The following is a 12577-nucleotide window of genomic DNA, read 5'->3' on the forward strand; positions in this document are numbered from 1 at the left end:
TGTGCAACAACGGAGAATGAGTGCCATGACATTAAACAACGGTGAGGACTATAACACAGACTGCGTACAGCTCAACAGATCCTGTAAGCACACACACGCTGGATATAAGAAATGACTGCTTCTACACTCTCACACACTCTTTTTTGTGTATGGTGGAAAAATCTGTTTATAGCTGAACAAATATGAGAAAATAATTTTTTTTTCCCACATATATACTCTTATGAAAGTTGCACTCACCTTCTCGGCAGGAGGGCTTGATACAGGGGCGGGGGTCGGCTCCTTTGAAAGAGGAAATGCAACATTAACTACACGTGTTTAGCTAAATACCAAAAATATCTCAGAGTTAAAAGATTTAAATAAAGGATTTTGTCAAAACAATGCAACAAACAATATTTTTTTTTGGACGGGCAATTGTCCCTAACATGTGATTCTTAACCAATTAATCAATGGAGTCTGCGTTATTTAGTCAACGACATCTTTACTCAGAGCAGCAAGCTTTCATACAAACAGCTGTCACATTTCTTTCTTGTACAGTGAGCAGGTGGGAGCAGAAAAGCATTAGGATAAGTGGACATATATGTAAGAGCAGGATATATTTCCCATGATATGCAGGGCTGGCACTTTGGCATTATGGGGCCAATCTACAGCCAGGCTCACCCCTGTCTGGGTCCAGTGGTGTGGAGAGCATGACGGCTTTGACAAGAAAGCAAAACACACCTAGCTTAGAATTTTATCTGCGAGGTAATCCCGGCTGCATTATAAGGGGGTGCAAACAGGGCAAACAGAGCTTTAACGTTTGGCTTAGACAGAGGAACATTACAACCGAGCTGTTTATAACACTGAAACATGTTTGTCCTTTCACCAAGTCAGATCTGGCCTGGGTGCAGGCGAGGATGCATCCCGCTAACTAGATAACAGCAGATCAAAATGGGGTGTCATAGCTGTCATAACCCCCCTGCTACCCCCCGCCTGCCCTGTGACCTTTCGACTTGTAAACAGGAAGCGGTAATCTGGGGTTAACCGACACAGGCAGCAATGTATTCACCGCGTGTTTGGGCGTGCGACTGTGTGCACACACGCATACAGGTGCGTGCCAGCGCGCGTGTGAGACGAGATGAGGTGTGCTCTGCGCAAAGCGTCGCCACGCCTGAGCAGTCACGGCACCAACTGCCATCAACTGAAGGGATGAGAAATATAATGAAAAATATAATGAAATGTCAAAGCAGGGGGTTCTCCTAGGTGCCTTCTATAGTCGCCACATGTTAAGGGCCCGGCCTGGATGCGTCTGGGTCTCGGCAATGAGACAGGCGACGACAACATCTAATGCAGAACGGGAGAATTTCGGTACGGTCATCTCTGCAGTGGCATCAATGAGGTCGGGATTTGAAGCTTAGCGAGCGCCAGCAGGGAATGAATGTTCAGCGCATCCTCTGTCTTATGACTCATGTCGCTGTGAAAGTTTCAATCAAAGGCAGGGCGCAAGGATGGAAACCTGAACAATCCATTTAGGGGCCAGGCTGGTACCTGCTGTCAGAATCTTAATACCTGACTTAAGTAGCAAGATGTGAATTAGTCGGCATCAGACAAACTCGTCCAGAGGTTGTTTAAGGTACAGGATTTGTTATTAGCTGTGAGATAGTTGTGTGTATCTCTCACTGAGCCTTAAAGGACACGTTTAACTGAAGTCAAAACACTGAGAATATTCTGCACCCCTACAATTAATGAGGCTGCATGTGCTGATTTTCTTCTCTTTCTATTACAATCCAGTGATTAATCAAACATCAATTATTCACTATATTAAAAAAAAGTCAGCTCTTATAAAGTGATGAAATGAAAATTGTGGCACTTTTGAAGAGGCAGTCGGGAGTCTGAGTTCCTCTTGGTAACATTACAGCACGCTAACAAAGAGGATTTCCATGCTCAGTGTGTGTGTTTACCTGGATGCTGTTAATCGTCTGGGTGTTTACCTGTTTGGGAGGCGTGTCTGTGTGGTTGGCTGGAGGGGAGCTGGTGTCTGAGGTGGGCTCAGACTCCGAGTGACGAAGGCTGGCCCTCTTCTTCTTGATGAGGTCAGCATCCCTGTTGTAGGAGAAGCCCAGTTTCTGGTGGGGTGGGGAGGAGGAGGCGGCCCCTCTCCTGGTGGGAGACCCTGGTTCTGTACTCCCCTCCTTTCTTTCCTCTCCCACCTCTTCCTTCTGCTGTCTTTCCTTCTCCATCTCTCTCTCCACTCTCTGTGGTAACTCGCTGAGGTCTAAAGTGTTGGCTTTGAGCAGGTTCCCCCTGTCTTCAGAGCCTGATGGTGTCACGTGGGTCGAGTCTGTCGCTGTGGCGGCGAGTGCTGTGCGTGGTGATGGGACAGGAGGGGAGGACTGTAAAGGCGCTGCTGCTGTCAGGCTGGCCGCTCCGACTTCGGCCTTCCAGCCCGGCTCCATCACCTCTTCCTCAGCGGCTTTGGTGCCGTTAGATTCGCCACCAGCAGAGGTAACAGGCTGAGAGTTAGCCTGGCGGTGCTGCACGTCGTTCAGTTCAGCATAGAACTTGTCCTGGTCTATGGAGGCGTTAGTATCCGTTTCAAAGTCGCCCACCTTGTAGGTGCTCCGACTGCTGTTGGCCTCTATCTGCACCACGTTGAGTTCCTCGCCAGAGAAGTGGGCTCGGATCTGGTACAGGTAGGTCATTACTGTTAGCTTGTCAGGAATGGCCAGCAGCACCATGTCTGATGGTTCCAGGAGACGGGAGATACCGAGGCTCGCAAAGCCATCATATGCCTGTCAAGAAAAGACACAAGAGTGAGCAAACTTTCTAATACAGACTCAGATGACAGCAGAGAGAAAATGTTGAATAAAGGAAAGAATATGGCCCATTTCAACAAGGACTGAGAGGGACAGAAGGGTGACAATGACGATGAGACAGGAGAAGTCTGCTTTCTATTGCAGACACAGGTTGCACTGGTGCACGGTGCATTGTATGCATGATCCATGTGTGTTTGTCCTCATGTGTGTTTGTGCATGAGAGACACCTTTGGCATGACTGCTGACAGGTCATGTCAGGGATGGTTGTCCCCGATAAGAGACGCAGATACCCCAAGACAGAGCGCTTAATCCCAAAGTGTGTGTGTGTGTGAGTGTGTGTGTGTCCTTATCGCTCCCCTACATCAACCTGCCCACGCTCTCCGTCACGCGTGTAATTGGTCTGATTAGAGTCTGATGAGAAAATACAGGTTTGATTATCAAGCGACACACGAAACCCAATCCCCCATCACCAGATAGACTGAGACAGAGAGACAGAGAGGGAGAGAGAGAGGGGATGAAAACCATTATCGCAGCCAATGACAGGTAAATAAATAGATTAACAGCACACACACACACACACACACACAGACACTACCTCCATTCCTGTGCACACACACATATCCTCCCCATCCATCTCTCCCAGGTATCGCAGCTTGTATCTGGCCTGCTTGATAGTGTTGATCTAATTCCAACCTGTTGCAGCGCTCGTTTGTTTCACTGCCTCAGTAGATCTCCCCAGTCTATCAATCTCTCCCTCTTTCTCTCCGTCTCCCTCTCTGACTTCCAAACCCATCCCTGTGTTTTTTAACCTTTATTCACCCTGGGGATTGTTGTGAAGAGCCTGCTTACTCTTTTTCAGCCCCGTCCTTCCTTCTCCTCCCCGCACAGAAGAGGTCTACGGGGGATGTATGATTTTTCATTAACTACCTGCTTTGCATTCATCCAAAACATCGGGGAGCTTCGTTGTGAACTGTCTTTAAGTCATGGCCAGTGAGCAACTTTAATTTGAAGGATGGGTTGAGTGCTTTGCCCAAGGGCACTTCAACTGTAGCTTCTACAAAAGATATTGAGTGAGCTGCGTTCATTGAGGGCATCACATTATGTTTCTACCTTTTTATATGAGTGGGCACAATTTATGCACTACATATTGCCTTAAAAGTTCCCATAATGGAACAAAAAGTGTCAGCAGGATGCAGACTACTTTTTTCTTCTTCAAGTGTCTGATACAAAGGGAGTTTTCTGAGAACAAAGAGAACAGAACAGAGTTGAAGAGAGACTTGGTAATCTTCTGCTTTCCAGTAACACATTTATGCAGCCATTTCCACTGCAAACCTCCTATTCGCCATGGCGGCCACTCTCTGAATGAAAGAAACAAACATTACTTGACAGGAGTTGTCTATTCGGTGATGAGACGAGATGTTATTTACATACATGTAAAGGGCATCCTCGCTCTATATTCAAACGTGACTGAAAGATAGAAACCCTAAACTCCAGGTATCAACGGTGGGATCAACGTTACCTCAATGTAACGTGTCAAAATCTCAGCTTACTCCTCACTGCACAGTGAACAAGGAAGTGATCCTGGACACAGATCAGAGAAGCCTTTAACAGTATTTGTTTCTATGGCACAGAGAGAAAAACTGGCGACAAGAGAAGAGAAGCAGAGAAACACGAAGGTGGTTTCACTGAGAGATGTTTCTCAATTTACAATCAATTATGATGTCTTTTGTTAGGACGAGTCTCTTTCACTCTCACCTCTTTTGTCCCTTTCTATTGATGGAAAGTATGTGTTTGTGCTCGCAGAGACAAGGCAGGAAGAAAGAACCGACGGCGGGAAAAAAGAAAAGGGAGAACAGAGAGGAGTTTGCCTTTACAGCGAGCCTGTTTAAGTTCCCCCCCACCTCCTTCCCCTGGCAGAGAGGGAGCGTGAAAGAAAAAAGAAGGAGAGAAAAGAAAGAAAAAGAATATGGGGAATAAGAGGGCCTGATTGGGTTTCTAACAAGTATTCAGGGGAGCAAAGTGTGCTTACATTGTTCCCCTCTCGCCCAGGGTAGGCTGTGAAAGAGAGCGACAACTTTGCTGCTCAATAGGGACAGAATGAAAGAGAAAAGAGCGAGTGGGAGAACGTGAGAGCTGTATGAGGTGGAAGGAGGGAGGGAGGCTCTCGAGCTGGGTTTTGTTTCAGGGTCGATGTTGGTCTTGACATGCGCTGCAGTCTTTTTGACCTCGGTGTCATGATTTATTCTTTCTATATCTTCTCTTATGGCTAGACGAGCACGGATCATGTCACACTGAGACGCTGATGAGTACTGAGGGAAGACCTGTTATTTTTAGGTCAATTGTTTTTTTCTGTGGTGGTAGCCTGTAGTCTGCGCCCACTGCAGCTAAAGGATAAGGGCGGCGGTATTCTATGCAGCTTTCGCTATCGTCAAGAAAGTCCCAAGAAAACACCAACATCAGCAACGGGCTGGTCTGTTTCAACACCTTCTCACCTCCTTACCCCGTCTGTGGCTCAGACCAAAGACATAACAACAACAGAGCTCTAAACACAGAGTGAGATTATCATTTCTCCCCCAAATCACAAGAAAGTTATACTTTATTACTATCATATTATACACTTCACTATATTAGACAATATCTTAAATGTTTGACCACATCAGCTTCATTGATACTAAATATCTGCTTATTCTGAACAAGTTTGGACAGGAGCACCTAAAGGTGGGAAAGATGAGGAACGCTCCAAAAACACCTGTGTGGAACATTCCACAGGTAAACAGGTTGACTGGTAACAGGTGAGAGTATCATGATTGGGTATGAAAGGGGCATCCTGGGAAGGCTCAGTCGTTCACAAGCGAGGATGGAGCGAGGCTCACTGCTTTGTGAACACATGATTTCATGACAGAGATTTCTACTACAAACACAGTCCTTTTATTCACGTTTTACTCACCGTCCCAACTTTTCTGGAATCTGGACTGCATAGAAATGAACGATTCCAATCAAATTATGATCAAACACAATTTCATGGGTTGCTGAAGTTCTGGTTTACATGTTTGAGTAGCTGTGTTTGTTGCACTGTACAGCTTATTGCAATCAATTTATCTTATTCGTGATCTTGCAAACATTCTCAATATTTTGATGTGTAACCTTAACAAAAAATATTATTATAAATCATTTCCGCTACATCAGGCAGCCCCATGGTTGGTTAATTACATTAGGAAGAAGCCTGTCAGTAGAACTGATCTTCTGTGTTTCTCAACACTGATTTGCCCAAAATGAATATCATGTTTTTTGGAAAATATCTAGTTTTCTCACTTTCCATCAGCCAACTGACAAAGCTTTTGGTCTGGACTAAATGTCAACGTCGCCTGCCCCAGGCCGCTGCTCGCTGCCCCCCCCCCCCTCCACTCCCTCTCAGTGACTGACAGCTATCTATCGTTGTCAATCATCAGCACCTCCTCCCCTCGGCCCAACCCCTCACGGTTGTGCTCAGGGAGCTTTAGCCTGGTGCTACGCTATCAGATGGCATGACAAATGACTTCTCTTTGGCCTCATTACACACACACACACACACACACACACACACACACACACACACACACACACACACTAAACAGACAAGACTAAGGGGCAAGCGGTCCAGACACACAGGTGATCTCAACATGCAGGTGAAGATGTGGACACATACACAGTCATCATCATCATCATCATCATCATCATCATCATCATACATATGTATTTCCACTGATAACAGATCATTTCAAAGGCTGTAAATGTTCTAAATATTCACCTCTCTCTGTTTTTTCTACCCACCCCCAATATTGATTGTCCTTATCTGTCATAATTCAGCACAGTCTGAGCTCATTGCAATCACTCTTCACAGATAGACTGTGAAAGGAGGAGGGGGCATGTCTATCAAGTCGCCATGAAAAGCAGAGATAGTTGTCCTTTATACGCATTTCCATTTCCATTCAATAAATTCTATACATTCTAATAACTCCTTGTGACGCAGCTCTATACAACGCTGCGGACAGGCCAGCAGTGTCTCTTCACGGCCATCTTTCCTTCTGTTCTTCACACGTTTCTTTCCTGCTCTTCCTCTCATTTTTCCCTTCTTGCTCTTTAAGATCCCGAAGCTGCCACACTGTGCCTGATGTGAGTGGTTTCTCATGAGCCTCCTCTTCCTGTTAAACACCTTCAGGGTGCTACATGAAACCACACAATGCATTGCTCCTTTTTCCTTTCACCTGAACCCACTGGCTCTCATAATCACAGTCACCTACAACGCCAAGTGTGATTCATATATAATTACGTTCGTTCTCTTGAAATATGGTACAGTGGAATGTTTCTATGAAATGTGTAAATGTGTTGGCGGGTATTTTTTGGTTTGTTTACTAGCTGTTCTTGGCAAAGCAAACATGATAAACAAAGATATGTTTCATGCTTTCTGGAATACATTAAATCTATTTACCCATCTAGTGTGTAACTGTAGTACAAAGACTCATTTAACACACTGAAGAAAATGACTTTTAAGGACATTTTCAGACTGTAGGGACTGTTGGATGCTTCTGGGAAAGCATTAAAAAAATCTGTCCCTTCACAATTCAACTTATTTCACAAGAACTAGACTTACATTAACACAGAGAGTTTGGTATCTCCCAAATGCTGCTTGTATACGTATGTACCCCAGATTCTGTATTAGGGTCCTATTAAAACCATTAGATTTTTTCTTAAATTTGATTTTAATGTTTCTAAACTCTATGTTTTAACATTTAATTCATGAGGTCTTGCTCTTCAACACGACTCTGTGTGTGTGTGTGTGTGTGTGTGTGTGTGTGTGTGTGTGTGTGTGTGTGTGTAAACGTTTACAATGGTAGGGAAAACCCTGATTTTTATGAACTGCATCCACATTTAGCAGATTTCCTTTATATTCCACGTTTTACAGCTGATTCTGTGATTCTGTCTGTGTTTGCTGCATCGCAGAAATCACAGGGCCCTACTACATGAGCACCTTGGCAGTTATCTTTGAGATCTTTGTGCACAGCAAAGGAACAGCTCACTTGGCCAAATGTACATCAGCAGCTGGTGCAGATCTTTAGAGGAGCTGGTCGCAGCGTGCTGGGTACAGTGCTGCAGCTATTCACCAGGTATCACCTTCTACGGCATATTCCCATATTACTTATATCTAACCAATTTCTTCAGGGCTACTTGAGCACCTGGAGGGGGGTGAGGGGCAGTTAGCAGATATGGGATTGGGTCTCTCCCTCTCCCTGCACTGTGGTTATTGTCAACAGGGTAGCATTCATGCCTAACAGGGCCACCAGAGGTTATCGCTGAGCCAGAGTGTGTATGAGAAGAGGAAATCAAGCTGCAGGAACCCGACGCATATCGTTCTGTGTAGCCCTCGGGGCCAAAGAGGGGACAGGGCGACTGTGAGTATATACGTGTGTGAGTGTGTAGTAGCAGAGTGAAAGCGAAAAACACCAGCGTGCATTTGTGTGTTTTGCAAGTGTGTATGGCAGAAAGTAAATGCGCACGCAAAGAGCCAGAGGGGGAAATGTGTGTGAGTGCGCACCTCCAACTGTGAATGTGCAGATACGATGGCACAGGGCAAGGAGGAAAATAGGTGTGAATGGGTTATTCAGTTGAGCTTCAGGAGTAAGTGCATGTGTGTGGGTTGTAATTTGTTAGGAGAGGAGAGGAATGAGACCAGAGAGGCAGTGATACTCAAGCCAGCCCGGACTACAGCTAGTGCGCACCAACGACACATGCACACCCCCTCCTACACACTGACGCAGAAACTAAACAGTCTAATCAACACAAGACAAATACGCTCTTATTATATACACACAGGCATCGACACACACATGGCACAGGCAGTTTCGTAAGCTCTCAGCAGGCAGGTGAGCTAAGATACCATCTCACCTGCCAGATGACTAAGTTATGCTTCGGGTACACACATGGCCACGTACACACATCACAGCAGGGGGGACGTCGTAGGAACACTGTCATTATTTCCGGCTGTAGTGTGTGTGTGTGTGTGTGTGTGTGTGTGTGTGTGTGTGTGTGTGTGTGTGTGCGTGTGTGTGTGTGTGTAGATGCATTTCCATAGCTTCATGTGTTTCCACCCTCCTCCATCAAACCATGAAGCACAAACACACACACACACACATTATTTGTGTCTGCATCATTTTTGGGGACCTTACCCTAACCCTAACCTAAACCCACATTATGGAGACCTTCATTTTGTCCCCACAAGGAAGGCAAGTCCCCACAATGTGACTGTGTAAACAGATGTATGTGCCCACAACATGAGCAATACATTGCCACAAACACACACACTCACACACGCAATATCCAGGGATTAATGGCAGATCTCTAAATAAGGCCAAATGGAGATGTGGATGGGAGGGAGCTAAGTGGTGTGAAGGACCCAGCAGTGGCTGCCTCTTACCTTTTTGTTGTTTTCTTTAATATCCTGAGGATTGAGCGACTTGTAGTCTCTGGAAGAATAGTGGGGAGGGTCGGGGAGGAGGCAGAGAAAAAAAAGGGGAGAGAGAGAGAGAGAGACAGAGAGAGAGAGAGAGAGAGAGAGAATGGGAGACAAGAGAGAGATAGCGGAGAAAGAGTTGTGTTTAAATATGCATCACATGTAATGGCATTAGAACTGTAACATGCAATTTCATAGCAGTGCAATCAACAGAACTAATAGAGTGGAAAATATGTAAAAATAACACACCAGGGTGCAAAGGCACACAAGCATAAACACACACTCACACACACACAGGTGTACATAGAGCACGGTGGTTTGGATCAATTATCTTCACGTCTGCTCTCTTGATGGGGCTGCAGGTTTTCCATATATTGTACTTTTGAGTGTTAAATACATTAAATAGTAAACATTTAAGGAACCATGCACACACACACACAAACACACACACACACACACACAGACTGAATACTTAGAAGATTGAAAAGCACACACACACACACACACACACACACACACACAAGAATGACGAGATGAGTTATGGCAGCAAACATGAAGCTCTGCATTCAAACACAGAACGGCAGATTGAGTCTGCATGAAGCGAGACGTACTCAACTGTCATCTTAATCAAACACACTGAGCCAAATGATGGACGCAAGGACACAGCATGGTGACAGGTTAGCTGATGCTAAGGCGGGCAAATGAGAAGAATCTTCATCTAATGTGAACATACAGACTTTCATCTGACCTTCTGTGACCTGAAACTTTTGCTTCTTCATTATTTAGTTCCTTTCTCTCGTGGTTTCCACCCAAAGTTGACTTCCTGTTCTTAAATATTACTCTTACATTGTCAGAAACTCTCTCCTAGCATGTGTTTGTGTGTTCATACATTACGTCCGGCCTGAAGTGGTGCAGCAGGGCGCAGAAAGCCAGCCCGTTCCTCCACGAGGTGGTGAAGTTGGTGATCTTCACCCCGCGGTAGTTCTTGGTGACCTCACGGCACCAGGCCAGCAGAGACTGGCTGGCGTTGGGCTTCCCTCCCAGAACCGGGCTCGGGACAGGGCTGGGCTGCAGGCGGAGAAGAGGAGGAAGAGGAGGAGGAGGAGGAGGAGGGAAGAGAGAAAGGTTTTAATCTATCGTCACGATCTGAAGTACATCGTTGATATCCATAAAAATCTAAAGGTTAATAATAACACATTGAAAACTTCATTTCCTAACGCCATCTACCCTAAAACATGAACGACGTTTACGTGTTTTTAGCATCAGAGAATACGACAAACCCTGCATACGTAGCGTTTGTAGTTTTACTTTTAAGATTCTCCACACTGCCACTTCCTCCACGTCTGAGCTCCTTTCATTATTTATTTCTCAATAAAACCTTTTACTTAGCAACCTCCACCCATCCAATTAGCTTGCTTTACTGACATAATGAGCCCACACACGCACGTGCGCGCACACATGCAAACACGCACCATAATGAAGGGTCATGCACAAAGCAGCGTATGACCGTGGATAATGTAAACATCTTTTTAATTAGCTCCGCCTTTGAAGTCTTATCTGGGTCGAAAGCTTTCACCATTAGGAGCCTTTCCTCTCCCAGACTCCAAATCCCACAAATCCTTGGTGGCGTGGAGACACTGGTCTTCCTCTGACAGCCAGCAGAACCAATGCAATTCTGATTATTCAGCTGGCTATTCACTAATCTGGTTATGGAGCGACAGATACGGGCTAATTCTCTCAGATCATTTTGGAGAGAAATGGCAAAAATGTCACTGAGATTTGATTAAATTCATTAGAGGTCGGTGATCAAAAAGACTATGAAATGTGGTTGAAATCCAAGTGCATATTACTATTGTGTGCGAGACAATGACATTAACGGAGGACTAATGAGACAGAGCTCCTTAATGACACGGTACAAAACAGGGTTTCATCAAGTTTGATGTGACTTTTAGAGACTTTAATGTCAAAACACAAAAGAAGATGAAATTTTCAACCTCAGTAAATGTAAAAATTTAGGAAAATATACAGCGTAATTTTGCTAAATATGCTAATCTGCTTTACTGAACCATATTACAGACTTTCTTTGTTAATATGACTGAACACAGAGCCAGACTTCAGACATCAGGCGCTGCAGTTAAGCTGTCATGTCGACTCTGTTTTGATTGTGTACCCTCTTGCATAATATTGTCTTAGATGGCAGCAGCACTTTGTAAATGTCACCAGGTGATGTTTAATCTTGATTTTTGCAAATCAAACCTTTACTTAACCTTTAAAAGTGAAAAGTGAAATGAAGACATGTTATTACACAGCCTGATATTGACCACCATAACGAGTTAACCCAGTTTCTTAAGACATACAGTGAAGGCCTTGAGAGCTCACAGCTCACTGCAGTGAGACTACCTGAGCCCTGTAACAATGCTTGTGGTGGCCAACCAACCCCCTCTGTTGGTGGATTACCGCTACTGCAAGTACAGGACAGCCACAGACATGATGGGAGCCAAGACAAATTTGTCATTACAAATATGGGGAGGCAGTATTATCAGGTGATGGTGTGATGACTTCAGCATGTTTAAGCCTCTTGCAAAGCCATGACAACTTGGAGAAGGTTATTCAGGGCCAAAAAGAAGAGAATAAAACGAGATGTGCAAAAGCTTAATGCTGAGACCTACAAGTGTACAACCACACTACTTAATTCCCATCCTAAACTAATTTTAAGACTGTCTGAACCAAAACTTAACATCAACTTTGTATGCTTTTAAGCCTGTGACAAGATTAAACCTGTCACCCTTAAGATTCTTCCTTGCCCTTGCTGTTGACAGATTTTAAGAAACGAAAAAATAATTGGTTTGTAATGTCAACAGGATTAAACTAAAGAGTGGCACTAAAGCAATATTAGTCAGTTAGCTGAAGTCTATAAGCACCTGGACGTGTCTTACTCTTCCATTGTTGTAGTTTAACCTGTGACCGCGAGCCTGGAGCCTGCGTGAGATGCCACAAGGGCCAAAGTGGATGAAAGAGACTGGAGGCCATCTCTAATAGCAACTCCTAACCTTTGCACCAGTGTGTGTGTGTGTGTGTGTGTGTGTGTTTGAGTCATGCGGGCCCCTACGGCAGTCTCAGTACAGGGAGACGGTAGCGGGAGCCTGAGGGGCGGACACTTGACATTTCCGGCTTTAAAAGAGGGCCTTAACCTTTCCCCGCAGCTTCTCCAGACACGTTTTAGGTGGCCTCGACAATGCCTGCGTGCCACTCAAACAAATGGAAGGAAAGAAAAAAAGAAGAGAAACAAAAAGAGATA

The 12577-nt window shown here is 45.0% G+C and overlaps 1 protein-coding gene across 7 annotated transcripts in view; it reads right to left on the reverse strand.

Moving 5' to 3' along the window:
* ehbp1 (EH domain binding protein 1) overlaps positions 1 to 12577 on the reverse strand; it is a 133416-nt gene that overhangs the window by 57137 nt on the left and 63702 nt on the right. For all 7 annotated transcript variants that reach the window (XM_076742572.1, XM_076742574.1, XM_076742573.1 and 4 more), the window contains 4 exons: positions 10169 to 10347; positions 9244 to 9292; positions 1968 to 2768; positions 238 to 279 (listed from right to left, as the gene is read on the reverse strand). In XM_076742572.1, the coding sequence (XP_076598687.1) occupies positions 238 to 279; positions 1968 to 2768; positions 9244 to 9292; positions 10169 to 10347 (1071 nt within the window). The remainder of the gene's footprint in view (positions 1 to 237; positions 280 to 1967; positions 2769 to 9243; positions 9293 to 10168; positions 10348 to 12577) is intronic.

The sequence above is a fragment of the Chaetodon auriga genome, chromosome 11 (genome assembly GCF_051107435.1).
Source record: "Chaetodon auriga isolate fChaAug3 chromosome 11, fChaAug3.hap1, whole genome shotgun sequence".
NCBI classification, from domain to species: Eukaryota; Metazoa; Chordata; class Actinopteri; order Chaetodontiformes; family Chaetodontidae; genus Chaetodon; species Chaetodon auriga.